Source organism: Lineus longissimus, chromosome 14 (assembly GCF_910592395.1).
Source record: "Lineus longissimus chromosome 14, tnLinLong1.2, whole genome shotgun sequence".
NCBI classification, from domain to species: domain Eukaryota; kingdom Metazoa; phylum Nemertea; class Pilidiophora; order Heteronemertea; family Lineidae; genus Lineus; species Lineus longissimus.
Window position 1 is genome coordinate 14,813,129 of NC_088321.1, and position 25,134 is coordinate 14,838,262.

The window sequence follows — 25,134 nt, forward strand, 5'->3', positions numbered from 1 at the left end:
AGGATCTCCTATATAGAAAGGTTCTACGGTAATTTCAGCACAACAGGTGCTTAACCAATGCATATATCATGCTAATGAATCGCTCCCTTTCGATAGGGCCTATATCAACAGTTGTCAACGCATATTTAAGTTTATTTGTAATTTCGCTTGACAGTGCTAGACGTCAGAAGGTGGTCATCTCGTAGAGCTCCGAAATTAGAAACCTGATCAAGAATTTCCAGGATGGATCAAAAGGTGGAAAGCAAGGGAAACTGTCTGTGGTAAGCCGCTACTTAACCCAAATATTTCCTCCTGAACACTTTCAGTGCCCTACTTTCACGCCCAAACACCCCCTTTACAGACCCCCACGGAAAAAATCCATCAGAGATAGTTCAATAAGGACTTTTTCGGAACGGAAGCTTCCCGAAGACCAGATTTTGCTGAAACGACACTGCCCAGGTTTATGCTGTTTTAATGAGGCTTATTTTGTCCTAATCAGAAAGTCGATCAAAATTAACATCATATTTTATTGTCAGTAATTACTCAATACTCTGCCTGTTGGCCACCTGCCCTCATTGATGTGTCGATCACTGACAACTAGTCAATTATCGATATCCTTTTTAAACCCTTCATGTCTCACATCCTAATGGTTATCATAGCTGCAAGGAATGATCTCTTTTGTAATATTGTACTTAGTTTCTGTGTCTTTAAGGGTTGACATAGATATGGCCATTTTGGCTGGACCTCCAAATCCTAAAGCTATTAGACCTCTTCCCAAATGAATTGAATGCTCACTTAAATCATGGGAGGCTGTTCTCTCAGGAAAACGAAGAACTGGCTCCCACACTTGTAATTGGCTCACCAGGAGCATTTTTGTGTGCCATTGCCAAGGAGCCTCATGGCCTAGTGGTTTACACTGCTGGCCACCACGCAATAGGGCCCGGGTTCGATCCTGGGGAGAACCCAGGATCGTATGTCTGGATGAACCGGCGTGGCTTTCAAGGAACTAAAATTCCTGGCTCTTCACAGTCCTTCGAATGAGACTCAAAACCGAGGTTCCTTGTACCTGGTGTCTATGCCAGGGCAAGCTAAGACCCCACCAAGTGAGAAACATGAGTAGCTTGCGTGGACTCTATCTCTCTCGCCAAAGTCGGACCACTAGGCCAATAAACCCAATTGGCGCCTAACCGTAGTGCCACGCAGAAAACGCTCATCCCGCCTTGGAGGAGGATTACTCCTAGGAGAATGACCCCTCCAAGTGTAGAGCGAACGCTGAAGAAGAAGAAGAAGAAGAAGTGTGCCATTGCGGTTAGGAGCCAATTTGGTTCATTGGCTTAGTGACTTTGTCTTCAGCCAGAGGTCAAGTCCATTGCGAGTTACTCCTGTTTCTCACTCGATGGTGCCTTTTGCCTACCCTGGTATAAACACCAGGTACAGTTTTACACCTCATTTGAAGGAAAAGGAATCAGAGTTCCCCTGTCTTTCCTCATACGAACCAACATTAGCAACTTTATAATAATGCTATTGAAGGCCAATCGAGTTGATCAGCGAAAGTATTGATGTCAAGAAATATTCTTCCGTTTTAGGGATTTGGAGCTGATGTGTAGTGAGTCGAAGTCGACCAGCTTGATTTTGGTAAGTCAAGATCAGCTCTGGGTTGTCTGAAACAATGTTGATGGCCAAGTAGATTTAAGAACAAGAGGTCCAAGGGCCTGGCACTCAGCTGACATTTTGTGCACAAGTTTTAAGAAAAAAACCAAAGTCTGAAGAAGGGACTCCTATGGGTCTGACAAGTGCTGTCCTTGACAGAGAGGTGGCCTTATTAGAGAGGTCTGATTGAATGGAACCAATCTGTAGCCAAAACAAGTGTCCTTAACAGAGAGGTTGTCTTTGATAGAGAGGTGTTCACTGAGGAAGGTGCCAATGTATTATTTTCAATTGTTGTGATCTTCCTCCTTTGATTTACAGGGCTTCCCGGACTATAATCCTCCACAGCATCTGATCGATAATATCAAGGATGCTGTTAGTGGCAAAGATATATTGCTGAATCAGTACTGCTCGAGGGGAAACGTAAGTATTGAATGAAAAAGACCGATTACAAGAGTCCCCCCCCCACACACACACGCATCCCCCGACCTCCCTGATCCAATGTCAGAGATGCTGTTAGTGGCAAGGATATAATGCTGAACCAGTATTACTCGAGGGGAAACGTGGGTAGAGAGAATAAAAAAAGTCTGATTAGAACGGATACAAGAGTTGTTCCCGCAACACAACCCCCACCCTCCCTGATCCGATTTCAGAATTTTGAAAATTTCTCCGTGAAATCAGCGGAAAATCTCATTAGTACATGTAGGTTATGGTAACTGTGGTAAGGGGGGTCTCAATTGGCAATTCTCAGGGGGGTTAATTTCGAGATTGACAAACAAGCCCTGCTCCCCCCAAAAAAGATTGGATTATTACAGTTTCCTTGTTTTGAAATTCCAGGGTCACTTTCCGCTGTTGAAGGCCTTCTCAGATCTCTACTCCCCACTGTTCAATCAGACCTTGGACCCAGTCAAAAATGTGGCTACATCAGTAGGAGCGACAGGTGCACTAATGAAGATATTCAGAACATTTACATCACCCGGGGACGAGGTAAGTGGAAAAAAAACTTTGCACGAGCCATACAATGCCCTCACCGCACCTCAGTCGGTATCAAATAGCAATTGGTGCATTATCAAGTACATGTGGTACGCGACCTGCACAGGCCTACTCAGTCCATGTGCTCATCAGGCTAAGTCTAGCTTACTGATCTGCACCAGATTTATAAACAGGAAATGAGAAGGTTCATTTTCACCGCCCAAGAAAATGTGAAAAGGCCGAAATGTTGATTTTGCGAAATACCCTAAAGGCAGGAGGAGAGGGGCTCATTTGGCCATCTTCAAGTGACTAGTATACACTGTGAGGGCACTTGGTCATGTCAGACTCAGCACTGAATGTGAATCATTTTGACCTACTGTGAGATGTGAGAGACCCCTATTGGCGGCTTTGTGTAACTTATCTTGCCTGCCTAGCTGCTGCCTATATTGTCCCTTTAAGGGTAACAAGTCAAGTGAATATCAATCGAGGCAGTCAACATTAAGCCGATCACAAGTAGTCTTTAATTTATTCCTGAAAACCGTTTTTTAAAAAGTGTATTTTTAAAAATATTATTCAATTCTAAAAAGTTGTTATGCTATTTTTTCACACCCTGTACAATCTGAAACTCATCTATGAGCATGCATAAGCCTATAGTTTCCGTGTTTTGGAATTCAACAGCTGCTGGGTAGGCCTAATATGTCATCCTACATGTAGATGTTGGTCACCACCAAATGAACAATAGAAATATGAATATAATTACATGTATGTCAATAAGCATAACCCATCCCTCCCTGGTGAACCATATGTAGTATGTAGATTTGATAATCAATAGCATTCAAAAAATTAGGAATAAAATGTAAATTGTGCTTTTTCAGGTAATTTTATTTCAACCATCCTAGAAAGCTTACATTCATTACAGGAACTCTCGTAGCCAAACTGTAACATATCCATTACGCTTGGAAAAACGAAAAAATCCTACTTTAATAATTATACTTTTAGGTCATTGTATTTGAGCCGTATTTCTGTCCGTATCAAGCTTATGCAAAAGAAGCCGGATCAAGTACAGTTTTTGTCCCACTGCGGCTGGTGAGAATGATTAATAGAGTAAATGCATGAGGTAAGGTGAGAAAGCATTTGGTGTTTGTTTTTCTCTTTGTTGTGGTTTTCACAGAAGTTCTTTTTAGAAAAAAAGGAAGTAATCAGTTTTTAGCTCATCTTTGGTGTGCTGTTTGCAAATGACTTTATGGTTGTTATTGCTTGGCAAGGTGCTGGGACAGTGTCTCTAACAGAGTTGGAAAAGCCCGGTCAAGTTCGACTTCTGTCTCCCCGCACCTGGTGTGAAAGATGTTAAGAGTGAATGCATGCGGAATGGTTGAAGGAAGGTGCATTTTGGAATGATCAAACTTCACTCTGGAGTTCTGTTTTTCCCTATTTTTTGATTTTCTTAAAAATGAGGTAAAGAGAAAAGAGGTGATTGGTTTTGAGGTCAGCTTTGGTGTGCTTGGCAAATGCTATTATTGTCAAAATAACGTGGGGAGGGGGGGTGTTGGATAAAGATAACAAGGCCGTCCTCAGCAAATTACTAATAACTTCCCCAAAAGTAATCAATATCAACTCAGGTCATGGTTAAAATTTTTAATTTGTTCTAAACATAAAATTTGCAGATAACCAGTTGCATCTTACAAAAGGTAGTAAGCCCCGACCAGCAAGCCCCTGACCTCATTTGTTATGGCTAAACACTCTTTCTGAATCAACCCCTCATTTTCGACATATTTGTTCTAGAATCAATCGCCAGATGGCACGCCACCAACAAGTGCCGATTTCACTTTCGACCCCGAGGAACTGGAGGCAGCATTCACGGAGAAAACCAAGATGCTGGTCTGTAACAGCCCGCACAATCCAACAGGAAAGGTAAAGTTAAGCTGGTTCTGTATAGCTTTGTATTTGATGTAAAGGTTAGTTCTATATAGCATTGTATGCAGTAGACCTCACAATCCACAAGAAAAGACCTTTTAGATTCCTTCTTCTTCTTCAGCGTTCGCTCTGCACTTGGAGGGGTCATTCTCCTAGGAGTAATACTCCTCCAAGGCGGGATGAGCGTATCCTGCGTGCCACTACGGTTAGGCGCCAATTGGGTTTATTGGCCTAGTGGTCCGACTTTGGCGAGAGAGATAGAGTCCACGCAAGCTACTCATGTTTCTCACTTGGTGGGGTCTTAGCTTGCCCTGGCATAGACACCAGGTACAAGGAACCTCGGTTTTGAGTCTCATTCGAAGGACTGTGAAGAGCCAGGAATTGTAGTTCCTTGAAAGCCACGCCGGTTCATCCAGACATACGATCCTGGGTTCTCCCCGGGATCGAACCCGGGCCCTATTGCGTGGTGGCCAGCAGTGTTAACCACTAGGCCATGAGGCTTCTTAGTTTTTTAGATTCCAAATATCTATCATTTGGATTTCAGCTGATATTGTCTCTGAATTCAAGATGGCCACCCAAAAATGTTTAGGAAATACCAACAAACTTGATATTTACAGAAGAAGAATTAGAGATCATCATTTTGCCTCAATTTAAGATGGCCACCAAAATTCAAAATGGCTACCAAGTACTTTAATACTTTTATGAATTTTCTTGACAGATGTTTTCAAGAGAAGAATTGACGATTGTCGCCAACCTTTGCAAGAAACATGATGTGATTTGTATTGCTGACGAAGTCTATGAGATGTTCACGTATTCTGACCAAGAGCATATCAGAATGGGTAAGTCTAGCAGTGAGATGTTTATGTATTGTGATCAAGAGCATCTGTGTGTTACCTATGCTGATTTCTAATAATGATTGTCACTAGTTTTGCGAGAATGGTTGAGACATGGCCTGTGAATTTCAGGTTGGCCTATGGTAAGATTCTGTTCCGAAGCACTGTTTATTGCAATTGAATGAAATGAACTTTTTTCCTCAATTCAAGATGGCCAAGTTGCATGCATGATCACTGCACTAGGACATTGTGTATTAAAACATTTCTATTTTCCTGGTCCACAAGTAATTACAAACGTCGCTCCCCTTTAAACTTGATGTATCATCATTTCAGCTACCCTCCCCGGCATGTGGGAACGAACCATCACCGTTGGTAGCGTAGGTAAACTGTTCGGCATGACAGCCTGGGCGACAGGCTTCGTCATCGGAGCGGAGCACCTGATTGCGAAATATCTACAGCGAGTCCTCTACCCCATGAACACAGCCTTACAGGTAGGACAGAAGACAATTTAGTTTCTATGCCTATAGGACAGTCCATTTTGTACATCACACTTATTCTTCAATACTCTGCCTCCCCCTTGTCTGCATGAACTCACCTGTACCCTAACCCAACTGGCGTATGTTTGCAAAACAATCCTCAAGGCGGAGATACTGTGAGATGTGAGAGACACCTATTGGCGACTTTGTGTAACTTTATCTTGCCTGCCTAGCTGCTGCCTATATTGTCCCTTTAAGGTTGAGTTACATGCATCAACTTTCTTGTTTACAGGAGGGGTACGCCCGTACCTATCGTCATGAATTGAACCGCCTTGATCAGCCCGACTGTTTCTTCAAAGTACTGCCGAAAAAATTGAAGGCGAAGCGAGATCACGTCATGGCAATCATGTCGGGGATTGGCCTGGAGCCAATCGCCCCACAGGGCGGATACTTCATATTCGCCGACGTTTCAATGGTTGACGGTAAGAGGGATTCTATACTTGTATGAGAATAGGGGTGTAGCTCTCGGAGGAAATCCCCCCCTGGAAGTCGCCATGAAATGTGTCCTTGTCCATGATTTTTGCAAAAAAATTCTCTTTTGCTTCTCCAGAGTTAGCATTTTGATCCCCCTCCCCCGACCGAAAAGGAAGATACGCCCAGAAATACACTCCTACGTCCTCCTTGGAATCGAACCTGGGCCCTTCGGCGTGGTAGGCAGCAGTATTAAGCACTAAACAATGATGCTCCTTAAACTAAACTTTGGCTTTTATGCTCTAACAGTTTTGCCTCTTTTTCCAGACAAGTACTGCCAGGGATCTGGGGACAAGGCGTCCAACTTTGCTCTGTGGCTCTGCAAGGAGAAGGTAAGTTCAAGGGAGGGGTCTTCTTCTTGTGTATTTGGAATTTTTGAGAAGCATCTCCACAGTCAGTCCATCTTCGCGAACAGTCGGCTGTCCTGGAGAGTTTCGCTACAGAGCCCCAGAGCTTTGTGGCCTGGGTGGCGTCCTTTGGCCAGTATTTCTCTCCACTCTTCCAAATGGAGCAGGTCTGAAGCCACAGAGCCCCAGAGCTTTGTGGCCTGGGTGGCGTCCTTTGGCCAGTATTTCTCTCCACTCTTCCAAATGGAGCAGGTCTGAAGCCACAGAGCCCCAGAGCTTTGTGGCCTGGGTGGCGTCCTTTGGCCAGTATTTCTCTCCACTCTTCCAAATGGAGCAGGTCTGAAGCCACAGAGCCCCAGAGCTTTGTGGCCTGGGTGGTGTCCTTTGGCCAGTATTTCTCTCCACTCTTCCAAATGGAGCAGGTCTGAAGCCATAGAGCACCAGAGCTTTGTGGTCTGGGTGGTGTCCTTTGGCCAGTATTTCTCTCCATTCTTCCAAATGGAGCAGGTCTGAAGCACATGAGCTGTAGTCTGGCCTCCAGCTCAGCAGATGCACATTTTGGTGGACTGACACTAATCCTTTCAAACATTTCAGGGCCTTGGGATCGCGCCAGCCCGAGTGTTCTACAGCGCAAAGAACTCACACCTCGGAGAGAACTACGTCAGAATCTGTTTCGTGAAGGTAAATATGAACTCTTGGACTACAGAAGAAACTCTCTATTAAAGGATGACTATAGGCAGTAGCAGGGGGTTAAATTGGCCATCTTTAGGTGACTAATATACACAGCTGTGCTATATAGCTGCGCTTAGCTGCAGCCTCCTTAACATCCCCAATGCACTCCGGGATGTCGGAAGTGCTTTGAGCAGGGTTGCCTTGGAAAAGCACTACAGGAATGCGCCGAAATTAAACTTTGACTTTGAATCTCCGGTCACAGAAACAAAGGATTTTATGGTGTTGTGTTTTTTTTTCAGAGCGAGGCTACCCTAAACATCGCTGAAGACCAGCTGAAAGGCCTAAAAGTCTCAAGCAATGACTGCATGATCAGCAATGGTTTTAAGAATGGCGTTACCAATGGCCATCACAATGGCCATCACAATGGTGGTGTCTAAAGGAATGCTTGTCAGGTGTATCAATTTGATTATATTTGTCTTATGAATAGGTTCATCTTGAATTTTTACGGAGTGCTTGCAATGGCGTAGTTGACCAACCAATCCGCTAGGTGGCGCAGTGAATCGTGTACCCTTTCAGGGCTTATAAAAGAGGTCAGTTTTTATCCAAGAAAAAACAACAAAGGAGATAAAACGACAACAGTCATAACCAATCGTGTCTCACGATATCCTGTCGCCGTCGCGACATTATAAGTTACTAAATTAATCAACTTTTGACTAAGATATTGGAACTACAGTAGAACCTCCCCTTGCGGACACCTCTGCCAGGCGGACACCTCCGCATTACGGACATGTTCGTTCAGTCCCGATTTTTTTCTAAGTCATTTGCTTTAACCAAAACCTCGGTAGGGCGGACACCTCTCTACTCCGAATTGCGGACACGGCCATGGTGACTTTTTGGTCCAATCACCTTGCAATTACGGACAGTAAACAAAAACAATGGCTTCTTGAGCTGTTTGTCCCCTTGTGCTCTAATGACAAGTATTACTATAATGATGTACGCTGTCTATGTAATATGTAGCGTGCGAACACAACCTGCATATATCAATGTTCGCAAATTAATATTACCTTCACTAGAAATGCTAATTAACTAATTTCAAGTTCGCATATAAATGGCATCAAATTATTTGAAGTAGTTAATATTTATACAACTAAATGGAATATGTAATATGTAGGCTTCATGACCCCCATGTTCATACACATGAATCCATCTTTTGACAAACTAAATGGAATATGGAATATCCAGGCTTCACGACTCCCGTGTTCATAAACATGACTACACCTTTTGGACAATAATGGCATAACCTCCCTATAAAGGACTCCCCTACATTACGGACACCAACGCCCAGTCCCATGGGTGTCCGCATTAGAGAGGTTGTACTGTAGTTTCAATCTGTGGTTCCCGTGAAGAAAAAACAAAAACAGTTCTGAAAATTCTAGTTGGAAGTTTTTGTCATTGCAGCAGCTCTGTAGAAATTCTTGTTAGACCAAGCCTTTACACCCCTTCTATTTCCTGAATGGACTCATCTAATGTATTTACTGCATGAAAGTGGAAGAGTCTACACACGGATATGAGGGTAAAAGGGTAGGGTAAAGCAGCATGCATTAGTTGCCTTCAGTATAGATATAATAGTTTACCTAGGAAGAGGAGGATATGATGTTCAAGGGACTGAGGGTTGAGATGGGTTTCTCATGAAAAATTTACCAAATGATTATGCAGAAGCTTTACTGATGGAAGGACGGTCAAAAGTTCCCTGAATCTGTGTTTTGTCAATAAAGTTGGTACTGACAGACACACGTTGACTTTATTGAAACAATTTCAGGATTTTCAAAAAGAATAATTAGAGCAATAAAAAGCTTTACTGAAAATTTCATCCATCGGACACTGTTGGGTACGCGAACATCTACGCGATAATTATCTTTTATATTTAAGTCTTGATAGACCCTCAGTCCTGGTCTCGGTTTGGCTGAAACACCCCCTCTACAGGTTTTCAGTCAGACGTGCCGAAATCGTCAAAAGAACATTGAATTTTTGCAATATGAGATGGACGCGATCACTGATAAAGCAGGCTGAAATACGCAAAAAAACTTCAGAAAACCCCAGTATTTCAGTTGGCATCATAGTGAACGCATTAAACAGAATCTAACGGAACCATGTCCTATCATCTTTGACTAGTACTTGTGCAAGTTTTGATCATGGATAATTCAAATTTCAAACTTCCAGATTCTGCTGCTGAGCAGTGCGAAACTGGTAGTATTCTATCTTCATATCTGCGCTCATTCTAATCTTTCTGTTGCTGTCACTGTAGCTTTTGCTGTAGCTGCTGAAATCACGTCATTGAAACTCTCATGAATACCTCCAGGGTACCCTATCAAGGGGGTGTATGGTAAAAAAATTGTTTGGAAAGATCCTTTCAATGACCACATAATACCGTTACTTAAAATAATGCAGGACGCAAAAAAACTTCAGAAAACCCAAGCTCTGTAGTATTGTTAAGAAACGGTACACCTTTTGACTGTCGATTTAACGAGTTTCATTATTTGACGAGTTTTAGGATGACATCTATTGGATTTTAACAAAATTTGGATTGCACATCTCCATCTCTTGCCCTGCCGGATGTTCTGAGGACGCAAAAAAACTTCAGAAAAACCTGTTCTTCAGCGCACCAGACAGAGCCGTTTCCGAATTACCCATGATCCTTAGTTGTACTGGGGAAGTTACGCTATTTTCATCTTTGTAAATGCTGGCGGGCACAAAAAAAAGTGTAAAAATCCCCGCTTGCCAGCATTTACTAAAATTTAGATGATTGATGGGGTTCCGCCCATACTACATGTATATTCAGAGTGTGGTATTGTCCATAATTGAGGTGATGTAATGTTTGCTGCTCTGCTTCTTTAGATTATGACCTGAAGTCATGATAAGGCCAAAATTTTTATTTTTTTGGCTGAAAAAGTGGTTAAAAACTTCTTATCTAATCTCGACATTCCGCATTTATGATTTTCTTGTTTAATGCCTGTTAAAAGTCACCGATGAAGCAATAAGTAACAAAAGCAAATAATTATTTTGTTTGGCCTAAATCCTGACAACTGACTGAAACTATTATCAAATTGGTATACATTTTAACAAGCAGTCTCCCTGAAATGCTGCTTCTAAGTATTAATGAGTTGTCACCATAGCGATGACCAAGTTGTCTGATATAATAAAAGATAACTATAAGCAGCTTTCAGGGATTTTTGGCCAGAGGTAGTTTTATGATTGTTTCTCTTTATGATTTTGAACTATAAATGATTGTCTGCAGAGATTGATCTCATGCATGTTGTTAAAGGGGCAATGAGTTCCGTCTGTTAAAGGAGAAACAAACTCATTAGTTCAATATATTTTTCATCTTTACCCATCAGGGGTTAAATAAGCCATTTCGATCTGCGTCAATCCAAGCAGGCCAGAATGGCACATATTTTAACCCCCGATTAGTGAAGAATGAAAGTTTCTCTCCCTCGGTGCGAGAATAATAAAAGTGCAGAATTTGCAGAAAATAACGTTGGTTTGCAGTGTTTTTTATTTTGGCACTTTGCTTGTTTGGTTTCCTTTAGCTGTAATTTGAGACTTGCAACGGCCAATCACAGTAGGACAGCCTCATTTCACTGGTAACGATACCCATGGCACATCCTGAGATCAGGCTTTTTGGCCCACCGTAGGCGAGTATACAATACTGCTGTGTCCGTCATCATCGTCTGTATCCTGTTTCAAAAACAGTGGCACGTTTCTTAACCGCTACAGCTATGTAACTCCCCCTACTTATCCTTAAACAAATTTAAAAAACAACTTCTTCAAAAATAGATTTAATCTCAATTATAAAACTTATCAAAAAATATACCAATACAAACTTTGATTTCACTGGTGAAGACTAGGAATGAATATACTAAGTGATAAAAAAAAGATTGCATACTTTTGAATTTGAGTAACTCTATCAACCAATACGTTTCCAGTTTGTTTCATCTCGTTAGATACTTGTACAAATATTCGCAGTAGGCACTAAATCTTTCCGACACTTCTGCACCTGAGCAGATTTATCCTGGTAGGATTTGTCAACAATCAAACTCACAGTCCAAAACGATAATCCTTATTGTCATGAAGTTCTTAGCTCTGATAATGCACACATGGATAGAACAACATTGACGTTTCCTGAGAGGCTCAATTACTCGTCAACGCAAACTTTTCCAAGAACGACTTTATCTGCGAGACTGCTTCGTGCCGTCCGTCGGGGCCCGTCTGGGCGACGCACTCGTTTAGAAGTTGTTGGAAGTAGACCGTGTCCTCTGGTGGGCTGTGTAATAATCCCCCTGAAAGAATAGGGCAGTGAAGTTTTAAATTAGAATATTCCTCTCAGGCCAGGCTAGGCTACCTACGGGTTGCTGGCAGGTTAGACTGGTAATCACTGGTTTTGGGGGGGACCAGTCTATGAGAAGGAAAACTATGATATAAAACCCGGATAGCAAATGCTCGTAAAAGTATTTTCAAGCCATCTAACTTTTATTTTTACATTCTGACAACAGGGCCCAGGATGATATAAAGGTACTTGCAGAAAACTTACTTTCTTGCCTGACGGACGTCTTCTTGTTATCGAACATATGATATCCCTTATGATCACTCGAGTCGGAGAAAATCTTCTGGCAGAGCATAGCATACATCAAATCCTTTGCTAGCAAGCTAACTTTTGCGCAATGTTGAGGACGTTGGCTGAGATCGGACTGGAAACCTTGCGCCAAGCTCCGAAAACAATCACCGTTGCAGTATTCGGGGACTTCTACGTTTTTAATATCTGAAAAATGTTTGAAAATAACTTGATTTTTGTTAAAAGAACAGTTTTCAGAATTAGCTGAATTTTGTGAATATGTTGCGGCTCAGTTTCGCAGGGGGAAAGGTTTATCCCTTCAAATCCAAATTTGACGTATGCTTGAAAACAGCAGCAATTGTCATCAGAACAGGACTGCCCATCTCAGATTGTGGACGCAGAAGAAGTCCATGGTGACTCAGTTGTATTCGGCCTACAAAGGTTTAATGAAGAACACACTCACAATTCTCCACGTTTTTCTTATCAATAATCATAACATTGTCGAGATCGATTGCAAGCACGTAACCGTCTTTGTCGACGGCGAAGTTTGGGTAACGGATATCTGGGTAGATGATCAACCACTCTGCATCTTTTGCCTGGAAAATCAACATCATCATCATCATCATCATCATCATCATCATCATCATCATCATTTTTATCTCTCCAGGATCAAACCCAGGCCCTATTGCGTGAGGTGTGCCTTTTGGTAACTTTCCTCGAAACAAATGTTTCAAAACAATAACATAAGAAAGTTGTTCAAACATTGGCCCATACTTCTAATTCTATGGCAATCAAAAGTACTTCTTTAAATTTTTTACCTGACACTGGTGTCAACCGCCCAATTTTCCACACCTCATTATTTTGACAATGCGGTGAATCAACCAATATCGATTATCGGCAATAACCAATCATCGATCAATCAATGAATCAGCTATTGATCACCGACTGATTTAAGAATACCCACCACAAAGTCCTCGATCATTCGCAGCAGCTGGAGACCGAGCGCCGCTCTCATTTTCCACGGTGCTGCGGTATATCTTGCCAGTGGGATCCCGCCATGTTCTTCGATCACAATACGCCCGCATGCGCCATAGTACATTGGGAATTTCCATTTGTCGCTGTGTTTTGCTGTTAGGTACTGAAATATGGAAATAAACAGGAAGTTTTAAGAAGATAAACATGCCGGATATGTCCTGCCCACAGCAAGCAAGGGATGGGGCAAAGCAATTGCCCCCACCCTGCATCACTAAAAATGTATCTTTCCCCTCATCTTGGCCAAAGAAACTGCCCCATCATCACATCCAATCTAAGCAAAGGGCTAGCTCAAGTCCATTTTAGCCTATAGACGATTCCCAGAATGCAATGGCAGAACGACGTCAGGAACAACTTATTATCAAACACGGAGGTGGTGGTGGGGGGGCTAATTCTGAGACAATAGGTTGGGGAGAACTCGTGTCAAAACAAGCCACCCAAGTTATTGCGGGCACCTGATTTTAAAGAGAGTTTAACCTAAAGTTAGTTTTGTGAAAGGACTTTTGAGTTGGGAATGTTTGTGATCCCGGAGAACGTATTGACTCTGGACACCAACTGAGTCAACCCTTCTCGTAACTGCTGTAAATTCAAAGTTTGCGTACATACCTTTCCAAGTATAGCCTCATAGTTGATTAGCATGGAGGTGTACATGACAGCTCTTTCCTGCACAGTAATACTATCTCGTAAACGACTGTAGAGGTGTTCCATTTCCTTTAGAAGCTTGGGAGTCAGACAAAGGTTATTACTGAAAGAACAACAACAATTTTCAAATTCAATTACTAATTTCAAATTAGTAACAAAATGGTTTAGGCCGTATAAGTGAACAGGATGGAAAGGTCCTTCGCCAATGTCATCTGTCAACAGCAGCCTGCATTAATTCTCACCAGCGACCTGCAATCACTATCAAACCTAAATTGGTTTTACTGCAGAGGAGAGATCTTTGCTGCACATTGCAGCGATTATAATGGCAGGTTGCAGCACCTTTTGGCTTGCAAAAACAACCTGCAGCAAATGTGTCCATCCTCCAGGCGATCACAAAAATTTACTGCAGCGAAAATCGTCTGTTTTCACCGTATATACTCACGTCAAATGTCCTGGGGGCTTCCCCACAAACTTATACGCTGTCTCCAGCTCGGATATCAACATTGCATTCTGGGAGCCGATATAACTCCGCCACGCTGTATCCCCGACATCACATCCCTCCGAAACTTTCGTAGTATTCCCACAAATAAACTGATCGTAAACATCAAAATAATGATTCGTTCCCAGACGTTTCACGACCACGTTTTCATTCCTGTAAGTCCCGAAAGCAAAATTTGCTACTTCTGGAACGAACATTTTATCGACAGTCAGCACAAGTTCCTCCCTTTTAATCGCCTGGCAAAAGTCTTCCCCGAAACATGCCGGGCATTTAGTCCGCTGTAACCACGTCTCAGGAATTGGTTTCCGTATGTTATATTTTGTGAACTGCGATCCAAAAAAACGCTGCACTGGTACGGGATCGGAGAACACATCACCACTTTTCAAGCTCGCAATGTTTTTTAAAGTTGAGAGGAGCCATAGCATGGTCACGATACTCGATCCGAATAAGATTGTGAATTTGTACCGTTTCCAAAAGAATTTTGGCAGGAGCATGGCAAAGAATGATTTGATACTGTAGCTCATTTTGAGTTCAATTGCTTTTTAAAAACAAGCAAAAAACTTTTTTCCAAATATTTATATAGCAATATCTTCAGCAGTCTGTAAAACTCCAGTGTCCACGGAAAAGATCAATAACAACAGTGAAAATCAATCTTGTCTTGATTGATGCATCACTTGGCTTGCCTTTGGGATCGTTGCTATTGTACATTACATCACATTGCCAGTCTGAAAATAGAACAAAAGATGAACAATGCTGATATATATTCCAAAGTGGCCATCATCGATAGTCCATGGTACCTTTCTGTTACAACCTTCAGAATCAGATGCATGCTCTGACTGTGGTATATTTTTGAAAACAGTGTACAAAGTTTAGACTTATACTTAGGCCTAACAGAATAAACGTGAGATTTTTTAGGTCTCAAGTACTTTCAGTCACTTGGCAATCTTAAGCACCACGCCAATGAGTGGTTTTTGTTGCTGCAATAAATATGCAATGCCCTGTGTCTGAACTGAAATAACTTCATGAACTTATCTAATACTTGATAATACTGTACATTATATAACATGAATTATGAACTTCGTTGGGTTGGGTCTGATATTTTGTTGTGCTTGAGGCTTGTATTTGTAAAGGATTTGCGAGGATTAGCTGTGTTCTTCGTTGGGTTAGGCCTTTAAAGTAACATAGTAGTTGGTCACAAACTATATTATGTATGCCAGTATGATGTACATCATGTACATGCCTACATACATTACTGGATTACAATACATTGCCATTGTACACCACGATTTCAAAGGAAGTTTTTCATCCAAAAACGGCCATGAAAAGTTGCCAGATGAAGTTTTATATGTGACAAATATACATGTTTACATAAGAATGAAGCATATATACCAACTGCCCTAAAACTTACCGAGAAAAATACAAATTACTACACAAAATCTAAAAAATTCTGAAAGTGCTGCCACCTATCGAAATGAATACTCACTGTAGATTTTCCCCAGAATTCCCCGCTGTCAGTGAGCATTTCCGGTAATTTTCTTGAGAATTTTTTGAGAAAACTTCACATATTTTAGCCAATAATGGTTGAATTCGGCGATCCAAACAGTCCCTACAGAGAGGGAATAGATAATTCAATATTTATACTCCCTGGTATAATAATAGTTTCTTTAGTAGGTAAGTAAAAGAAGTGTTTTTGGACGCCGGCAGTTGACAAAAAAATCCACTGTACATTTTGTACACGAATTTGTAGTGTATTTTACCTGTGGTAAGTTAACCTCTGCATTGCAATGTAATGTCAATGTGAAGAGCTTTTATTGATATGCGGGATCTTGCCACAATCTTAATCTGTTGACAATGCGAACAGATATATTTCATATATATTTCATCTCATGCCGTCCATACGAAGCTTCGGTCACGGATATATGACGATGCCAATAGCCCTAAGGGCGCTTGTACTTGTAGGCCTATAGTTTGTGCGTAAATGACATGACCTCTAATGCATAACTCTTTCAAAGAAAACACTGCCTAGGGCTCAACTGCAAATCAAGTAGGTTGAGCGTAATGCAGTGTTTTCTTCGAAGGAGATGCAACAACATCACTCATCAGGCAAAGCACTGGTACCCTCTTGATTTAGTTGTGTATAATAAGAGAAATATTGATTATAATGTAACAATTAGGTTCATCATGAACACCTTGAGTGTACAAGTGTACTACCGTGTTACTATAAACTGAAGCAGTGACGGCTGTCATAAATTCATGCGAGTCTTCCTTTTAATGAATTACATTTAATCAATACTAAGTACACATGAACAGATGTTCAGCCCAGATCCACATTTTTGATCAACCCAGGGACGTCGTTCTCACTTGGATTCTCTCATTTTCATCCATATTGTGGATCATATTTCCTGTCCAGGAGTCATATCAGTATCCTTTTGAGTGGTTTTGAAAAAGATGTGGTCTAAAATGTTGATAATCTGTTATCTGGCCTCCAGTTTATTGACTTGTGCTGAGATATTGTACGGTAGGCCTAGACTTGCAGGTGCTACTGTCTCATACCGCCACATGGCACGCATGATAGCTCAACAGTTGGTGTTAGTAATTGCTGTAGTAAATGCATTGGCAGCTTGATTTTGCCACATGTACACATGCTGTACATGATCTTTGTTGTCGTCTGCACAGCTTGAAGCCTTAAGACAGATCCCTTATCATTCCCTCCTTGAGTACCATAGGCAAAGGTTCTCATAGTGCATCAGCCTATGCATTTTATGGTACTGTGAGACTTTAGGGAGGTTGAGATCAGGGACCTATCACAGATAGAAATGTATACAACAGTATTAGTAAAACTAATAGTCCTTTTTTCTATGGAGTTTTATGCATATAAGACTCCAGAAACAATGTAGTTTAAAAAGTGTTTCTTGTCTTTTCCTTGACCTCCACTCGATCTCCCTCAGCACCACCATGGAGGAAATAAAGAAACTAGCCAATCAGTTTGGCCTCAATTTCAGTAATGAGTCTGGCCTGTTCTCGGACACGAAGCCAGGAGGAAAGAAGACATTTCCGAGTTTATGGCTTTTCTTTACATGTATCATGATTCCTGCTTTGATAATAGGTACGTTTAAAAAGGTTTCGGGCAATTTTTGAGGAAATTATTTACTAAATTTCGCGGTAAAATAACCACTGGGTCACTCAGTAGTGCTTACGAAGAGGCAACAAAAAAACAGTGTCATTTTCTTGTGAAATAGACTGTTGTGACGGCCATCAGATAAATGAGATATTTTGAAACAAGATAACTGATCTAACATATGTTGTCCCTCTCAAACATTTCGTCAAAAATCAATAATTTTCAATATCCTGCACAATCCTACACCAGCATCTGGACAATATTCATCCAATGGAGCTCTTTGTCGACGGAAATATGGATTTTTCTGACCCTAGTAATGCGATGGTCCCTTTAAGTTTGATGTATACCACGATATCTAAATACCACATCATTGGTCCAATCTCCACCTGCTGCTTTCAGATTCAAATCCTTTGATAAGATTGTCCACCTGAACCCTCTACTTTGACAAATGGACTGTTCCTGATTGTTTCCATTTCAATATCACTTCAACTTCTTGGAAAGTCTATTCTGAAAATTAAGGGTAAATTTGACGAGAACCCACACCCTGGCTCCGGAAATATCCCCATTTTACAAGACACCAGTCAGACTGGGAATGTTGTGAAACTTTGTCATTTTTAGACTGAAACGTGTTGATGGTGGACTCGCATGTGGATAGCTAACTAATGTTACATTTTCATTAGCAGAAAAAGGACCAAAATTACATTACAGAAAAACTCGAAATCAGCCAAAATTTGATAATTTAAGGTTCCGAAAAAAACCTACTGTGAGAAAATTTGCTTTTTGGAAGAACATTTCGTAAAAATGGACCAGGATTTGGTTGATCATCTTATGAAGGCAGCGTCAGACATGGGGATGGCTCTCAACCCAACAGGTGGCAGCACTGAAGGGTCGGAGGTCAGCACGGAGTACGAGGGTATAATGCAGACCTTGAACGAGTTGGTGGCACGTCAAAAGCGTTGGATTGCGGGGTGGCACTATTTGAGTTATTTGTACGGAGCATTGCCGATCGCTTTGCTTGGTAGGTTTGATCTTAAACGGTGTTCGTTAAAAATTTGAAATTTGTATTTGAATTTGAAAATTTCCAATTAACTTTAAGCGTTACCTTTGTGTAGACATATACAAATTCTATGGATACCATGTTTGAACCAATTCGTCTGCATGATAACTGCACTACGGCATTGTGTATAACTGCATTTCTATTTTCCTGGACCACCAGTGACTACGAATTGCGAACTCCTTTCAGTGCACACCTCTTTCTTGGGGACGTCCCTGTCTGTGGGGAGGGGGCATTTCTTCCCTTGTCTGGGCAGGGGGGGGGCACTACCATTTCAGATAATTTCATGCCGGTGCCTTGCTGGAGGACCCCTCTCCTTGAGCATTTCTCCTCCTGAGGCAAAGTTCAGTCATCAGGTTTTTCCTGGACTGTCTCAAGTGAAAACTTCACTTGTTTGTCTTGAAGACAATTCTTCATTTGGTGCAACTCTTTGTCGGGGTAATATCTGTATGGAGGGGGAGAGGGTGAGAGGTCAATTTGGTGGCACCTTCTAAATTTTAGTTACTTTTCAGAAAAAAGGATGTAGCAAATGCATCTGATGAAAATCTAAGTGTTTTTAAAAGGAAACAACTCTAATCATATTCATCTTTATTACTTTCAGTATTTGTCTGTTGCAGGAAATATAAAAGTGTTTATTTTTGCTCATATATTTCTTTCTTTGTATCTTTCAGGATTCTTTGTATACAAATTAGTCAGAAGTTTACGAGATAAAGAACGAGCCAAAGAAGAGAAGAAGAAATTAAAGCAGCAACGTAAAGAAAAAGAAAGTATGAAGAAGAAAGTGAAAACAAAATAAAAATGGTGCAATTCAATCAAAAACTCTTCCCTCTCTATCCACAGAGAGTGGACTCTTCCATAAGATATCATTCATTTATTATAAAATGAGACATTCCATTATGAGGAAAAGGGGTGGATGTGTAACCGATGCGGTTTTGAATACTGATGAGATTGGTCGCAGGTTGCAAAGATTATGAAATGAGGCTTTCATCGAAGACGGAATCAAGGACAGATGGACAGACAGTCAAGAAGTTGGTGTAGTTTGTGACATGGACTGATTACAGCTTTGGTAACAGAAGCTGGACAGTTTTGTATGGACTGAACGGACGGACACATGCATCACAGACGGACATTCTCGTCTCTCGTTAGTGTTTTGGACTGGTGAAGATCACTCCAGTGTGGTGTGGATGGCCTGTATCTATTTGAAAGACGACTGTCCCTCTGTGTATTGACTTTCGACAGTCAAGTCTTATCTGGACTGAACAGGTGGACACATGTGTTACAGACAGACATTCTTCTCTCCTAAATCTAGATCACCTCGGTGTGGAATGTATGGCCGTATGTGTTTGAAGGTCGACTGTCTCTCTATCCATTCAACAGTCGTGTCCGGATTGCTGAACGGACGGACACATGTTTGGAGGACGCAGACGCAGTCAATCTGTCTGTTACATCTCAAGTTTGCTGCAAGTTTCAGTGTGGCAAAAAACTTGGCAGGTTGCTTTGCCAGGACTGGTACTCGGACGTCTTGATTGGAGATTCTATAAGTGGAAGCTGCTGTAGTGTAATGCTTCATATTGGTCATCAATTATCGATGATGTTGCATGTGGTGGACTGCAGTGGGCTGCTGTTTCTGTACAATGAGACTGCATGTTTAAAACTTTAACATTTTACAAAGTCGCTGACTCATTAATCGTTCAATTTTTTCGCAGCTCATCTTTGTGAGCTTGAGGAGGGGGAGTACAAGTTGCACGTTGATTCTGCATAATGTCCTGCTTCTTGTTACCATCTTCGTTGAGATGTTGTAAGATATTTTATTCTGCCGACAAATTTCATGCTCCCTCCTCATGATAGCGGTGAAATTCCATCAGAATGATAAAACTTACTCAATGTCAAAACATTTTAATTGTCATTTTATAAACCCGTGTTCCACATATCATTTTAAGCAGGGCAGCCAGTCTCTGCAAGATCCTTTTTCCACTAATAGACCATTGATATCAAAGCATTTTCGTGACCCTTAAATTAGGAATTGTAGCCCCTCTTTCAGAAATACTGTCGTGCTTTTCTGACTCGTCGGGCCGCCCTTCTAAAATGCCTTGTAGTGAACACTGAAATGAATGATTGTCAAATTTTAAAAGATGTATAATTTATTTTATTGATAGACGACGCAACCTCTTTCCTAGGTCCTTATCGTTGATGTTGCCCTGGGAATGAGGTTGGTGTTCCTACTGTATAAGGTCCACCGATGATTCTAGATTTTAGATATTGCCAAGTCGATGAATATCAAATGTTTTATGAATTATGAAATTATTTTTAGTTTCCTGTGTGTGTGTGTGTGTTAGTCTTCGGTAAAGCTGCTCTTTCAGACTTTCTGTAAAAAAATAAGAAAAGGTGCCCGTCACTTGGGAAGGCCTATGAATTCATTTTCATTGCTGAGACCTGTGATTTTTATCACTGCAATGTGCAACAAAAACATCTCTCGTCTTCGGGTAAAACCAGTATTCGTTGGGTTTGACATCATTGATTAATGATGGTGCCACATTATTTTATCAAACGTGGTGCCGTGATTTTGAAAGCATTTATAATTTGTTATTATTTCAATGAGATTTTATTGCCATTTCATCTCAGAGTGACATATTTCTTCAGGATGCCCTGAGGGGAGGATGTAGGGCAGTAAACTCTTTAGGGTAGGGCTCATGCTGTTCATATGCATCCTTTGACTGGATTGGTTATTCCCGATCGACCAATGGTATAGTGTCTTTCATATTGTTCTGGCCAAAGGTACTTCGTTAACTTGGGAATGTGACCACATTTACCCAGATAAAATGGTATTGCACAACACTAGATTACCCTTTGGGACTTACAAATGAGCTTTCACGATGTCAACCATAACACTGGCTGCCCAGGGATACGTAACATTACTATTTGTGACCACACTGTTTTAGTTTAGTGAGACGAGGTCAACCTCTGGCCAGATCTGTCTGAAAAACACTTTACGACAGACATGATTGGAAGTGCCCAAATACAACATTGGATGACACAGCTACATCACACCTACATGTAGCTCACGGCTGGAAGACTCTGACGATGATACGTCTGCATGTGGGGTCTGAAAACATGTGAGTAGCGGACAGTATAGAGGCCCTTTCACCAGGCGGAGGAAGCCACTGCTGGCCACAACAAACAAGCAGCAAGCAAAAGACCGCATGAACACACATCGCATGTTCTTTTGGTTGTGCTTACCAGTATATTTAGGTTGGTTTTTGCTAGCAGTGACTACCTCCGCCTGGTGTAAAAGTGACTCTCCTCATCCTTGATGTATTTTGCTATGTAATGCTAATTCATGGAGCTTTAAGGATATCTTTTTGGAGAGTGGTTTGACAATTTCAGCCCTTTTTAGCGACAACCACTTGCATGCCATGTATTTTCGAATCGACCAATCGCGGAGCATTTGGCGATGTGTGACATCAGGTTTTATGAGAATAGATAAATGTAAATGTTCTTTACTTTCGGCTTGGCCAATGAAAACCCTCCTTTTCCAGCTCCGTTCGTATCCCTCTTATAGTGGGATGGGCCGGTGCGCGCGTGTAGCAGTGGCATCACTCCTAATGACCTAGGCTTGAGAAAAATTCCCTTTAGCTCATTCGGTTGTGCCAGAGGTCCTGGGGTCAGATTCCAGCAGGGCCTTGGTGTTTTTCCTCTGTGATGTTACAACGGTAACAGCGGTAAAAGGATACCAATAATCCTCAGATGCTGGATGCGTCTTTGGGTATTCCTGGTAAATTAACCCTTTGTCAGGCTAGTCGGTGGTGGTTTTCCTCGGTTACTGGTGTCTCCTCTGCCTCCGGCATTTCCAGTAATTACTGTCAGGTAGCTTATAATATTGCACCGATTCTCAAAATAAATATACAGTACCACTTCTAGACCTGAGATTACTTGCCGGAATATTTGTCGACAAAGTTTTCTAGGGTTGAACGGCATTACTTTGGTTCCCTTCTTGCCTCATTTTATCTGCCACAAGAGAGCCTGTTTGCCTGTTGTGGCCCGTAACCTAGGTAACCAGCATATCTATTTTGATGAACCTGTGTGTATTATGTCCTCGTAGTCAGAACATTCTATTTTTGTAAACCCCAGTGTCTGGTACAGTACTGTTAACCTGGAAATATTCACAGCAATTTAAGATTGCCGTTTTCTGTACGTACAACCTGGTATCAGTGCTTTCAATGAGATTTTCTTTTTTCGCAGCCATGTATTTTCTGATTATCTGTGAATGCGAAAAATACAAAAAAATCTCATGAGAATATTTCTGGGTTGACAGCATTATAGCAAAAAGAACATTTGAAATAAAATCCTGTATAAAAAATGATAACAATCTTTATTTTCATTAGGTCCGATTTGTTAATTACTTCAAACAATAACATACAAGCACATTTGCTATGACTGTAGGTGGTGAAAGAATGTGAACGACATATGCTCCTGGTGGAGTCAGTGGGTTTTAGTAAGGCAAGTCATTACAAAAACTCGAGACGGAGAGTCTTTGATGAAAAGCCTTTCATCAACACACCAAGAAAATTGCTAAAATGCCGACTGGTATGACTGAAAATCACATACTTCATTGACGCTATTTAGCCACTCGAGGCCTATTATGCGTCTCAGATGCACGGGTGCAGCTCAATCAGACAACCTCCATTAAGGACAACCTCTCTATTAAGGACACTAGTTTTGGTCCCGAATTGGGTGTTTCCATTCAATTTGACATCTCTAATCAGGACACCTCTCTTTAAAGGACAGCACTTGTCAGTCCCGAGGGTGTCCTTAATAGAGAGGTTCTACTGCATTTCCAATTGAATCACAATTTGGGCACATCCACATACATGTATTCAAACTTTTGATGACAAATTTATATCGTCGCTATTTATCTACACACGTCATTTCACAATTCATTCTCCAGTGACAATATCCAGCTGCCATTTTGTGAGGTAGCATGTTTAAGGCTGACATTTTTGAAAACTAGACAAATGCCCAGAGGGCTGATGAGGAATTTTTGAATTGAAGTCCACTCCAACAGTTTCATGTTCTCAATAATTCAGCATTTACACCATTGAGGTTGACCAACAGTTCATCTCGCTCGAGTGTGGGTTTGACCCTATGACATCAGGCACATCTGTACCTCTGTGTACCACTACTAGTCCCTTTCCTCCCAAACGTCGAACCTGTAGTCAATCTCGTTTTCAGTCTGAACACCAGATGGCACTGTAGGGTCACTGAAATTTGAAAGACAATTGAAATTAAACATGATGTTTTCCTCTGCTCTTAAACACCATGCAAGGTATAAATGTGAGATACATTATAGTCTCTGTGTGCATAGATCATAGATGTGTGTTGCCAGCTGTGTCAATGTCAACCGCCAAACCTTTTTGATGCCAAACGGCACACAGGCCATCAACAAGGCAACAGCATCTCTGCCTGTTCTTCTGTTCTTTGCACTCATCCTCCTCGAAATGTGAAAAGACTTGAGGCAGCTTGGCTGTTTTCCTGGGCTCCATGGTTCAGCTGAGTGATCAAGCAAGCTGCTCATTCGTTGGAAAGCCCTCCCATCAATTTCTATTCTATTCTAGTTTAAAAACAAAACCCACCTTACAAGCTGGAACTTTTCCACATCAATCTCAGGTAAAAATGTGTCACATTCAAACTCCTTCAAAACCTCTGTCAAATAAACACGATGACAGTCCGTTGATTCTAGCGCCTCCTTGTAGACGGAATGCCCTCCGATGATAAAGACACCCTCGACTTTCTCGGCCAATGGCGGCTTGGCAAGGAGGTCCAAGGCTGCGTCAAGGCTGCTGGCTAAGCTCGCCCCAGCTGGTGCTTCTCTGAAATATTACGAGGGAATTTTTTTGTAATATAATACAGTGGAACCTCCCTTAGCGGACAACTCTCTATTCAGGACAACCTCTCTGTTAAGGACACTAATTATGGTCCCAAATTGGTTGTTTCCATTCAATTTGACCTCTCTAATCATGATCCTGACCCACTTGTTTCATGTTGATGCGGTCGTAACTGAAAGCTGAGGCCAGCAGTACCAGCCCAGGCTATGTGCCCATGTCTTTTACATGAATCTATCTTTACTCACTTTAGCGTTTTGCTCAGTACCACGTTAATCCGATTCGGAAGTGGACGAAATTTGGCAGGGATTGAATCCCACGTTCTACGACCCATGATCACAACATTCTGTTTGTTTGCATCCTTGGTTTCCATGGTGATCCGTTTGAAGAAAGCCATGTCACCTCTGAAAAAGTTTTGAGGATTATGATGTAATATTTGAAGGATGATTGTCTCAGGATCTGAATATACTCATATCGTTGGTGGGGGTGGGGGTGGGGGGCTTTAGGGGACGGCGTCACTGTGAATTTAGGTATAGAAAGGCATTATTCTTGGGGCAGGTTGCAGAAATTGAACATTGGCACTTTGTCTATTTTATGACCTTTTTTGGCCATGAACATGATGATCGGGATTTAATGGTTATTTTGTTCCAATACTTACTTTAGTTTCCATGGCAGGTTCCCGTTTATGCCTATACCCCCCGAGGGACAACGTGCAACAACTAAATTCAAGGGAAAACCTTTATTGAGAGCACAGGCGGACATTTTGCAAGGAATTTCCTGCCAATTTTTCAGAATAGGAAACCCGGAAATGAAGTTTGAAACTTGGCGCGATAGCCTCGGTGCCTTGGCGAGATTGCATACCTTAACTGTACAGGATATGCACGCGTAGTTGTTCGGCAGGACGAGGTATGGGAAAACCAGAAACAGGTG

The 25,134-nt window shown here is 41.6% G+C and overlaps 4 protein-coding genes across 7 annotated transcripts; 2 read left to right on the plus strand and 2 right to left on the minus strand.

Moving 5' to 3' along the window:
* The first annotated feature begins 124 nt into the window (after nucleotides 1–124).
* Nucleotides 125–10,904, plus strand: LOC135498646 (kynurenine--oxoglutarate transaminase 3-like). The gene is made up of 12 exons (XM_064789030.1): nucleotides 125–260; nucleotides 1,566–1,614; nucleotides 1,948–2,049; nucleotides 2,464–2,613; nucleotides 3,598–3,684; nucleotides 4,381–4,509; nucleotides 5,231–5,351; nucleotides 5,679–5,836; nucleotides 6,114–6,303; nucleotides 6,620–6,684; nucleotides 7,294–7,380; nucleotides 7,671–10,904. Exons 1-12 carry the CDS (start codon nucleotides 223–225, stop codon nucleotides 7,806–7,808), a joined length of 1,314 nt encoding a protein of 437 aa, XP_064645100.1. The 5' UTR covers nucleotides 125–222; the 3' UTR covers nucleotides 7,809–10,904.
* A 327-nt stretch (nucleotides 10,905–11,231) lies between these two features.
* On the minus strand, nucleotides 11,232–15,626 carry LOC135498888 (divergent protein kinase domain 2A-like). The gene is made up of 7 exons (XM_064789403.1): nucleotides 15,562–15,626; nucleotides 14,097–14,878; nucleotides 13,619–13,757; nucleotides 12,945–13,118; nucleotides 12,444–12,576; nucleotides 11,960–12,187; nucleotides 11,232–11,708 (listed from the first exon to the last, which is right to left on the minus strand). The coding sequence occupies exons 2-7, from the start codon at nucleotides 14,675–14,677 to the stop codon at nucleotides 11,560–11,562; spliced, it is 1,404 nt and encodes a 467-aa protein (XP_064645473.1). The 5' UTR covers nucleotides 14,678–14,878; nucleotides 15,562–15,626; the 3' UTR covers nucleotides 11,232–11,559.
* Nucleotides 15,627–15,657: 31 nt separating this feature from the next.
* On the plus strand, nucleotides 15,658–22,681 carry LOC135498797 (uncharacterized). Of its 4 annotated transcripts, none has more exons than XR_010449140.1 (2): nucleotides 15,658–15,680; nucleotides 18,997–22,681. XR_010449140.1 is itself a non-coding variant. In XM_064789248.1 (2 exons), the coding sequence occupies exons 1-2, from the start codon at nucleotides 18,073–18,075 to the stop codon at nucleotides 19,119–19,121; spliced, it is 342 nt and encodes a 113-aa protein (XP_064645318.1). In that variant the 5' UTR covers nucleotides 17,947–18,072; the 3' UTR covers nucleotides 19,122–22,681. The 4 variants fall into 4 exon arrangements, 1 of the variants encoding a protein (XP_064645318.1); XR_010449139.1 differs by lacking the exon at nucleotides 15,658–15,680 and adding an exon at nucleotides 15,687–15,824; XR_010449138.1 differs by lacking the exon at nucleotides 15,658–15,680 and adding an exon at nucleotides 17,041–17,259.
* LOC135498796 (dihydrofolate reductase-like) lies at nucleotides 22,669–25,012 on the minus strand. Its single transcript, XM_064789247.1, has 4 exons — nucleotides 24,863–25,012; nucleotides 24,453–24,608; nucleotides 23,956–24,192; nucleotides 22,669–23,583 (listed from the first exon to the last, which is right to left on the minus strand). Exons 1-4 carry the CDS (start codon nucleotides 24,964–24,966, stop codon nucleotides 23,505–23,507), a joined length of 576 nt encoding a protein of 191 aa, XP_064645317.1. The 5' UTR covers nucleotides 24,967–25,012; the 3' UTR covers nucleotides 22,669–23,504.
* Between the last annotated feature and the right edge of the window lie 122 nt (nucleotides 25,013–25,134).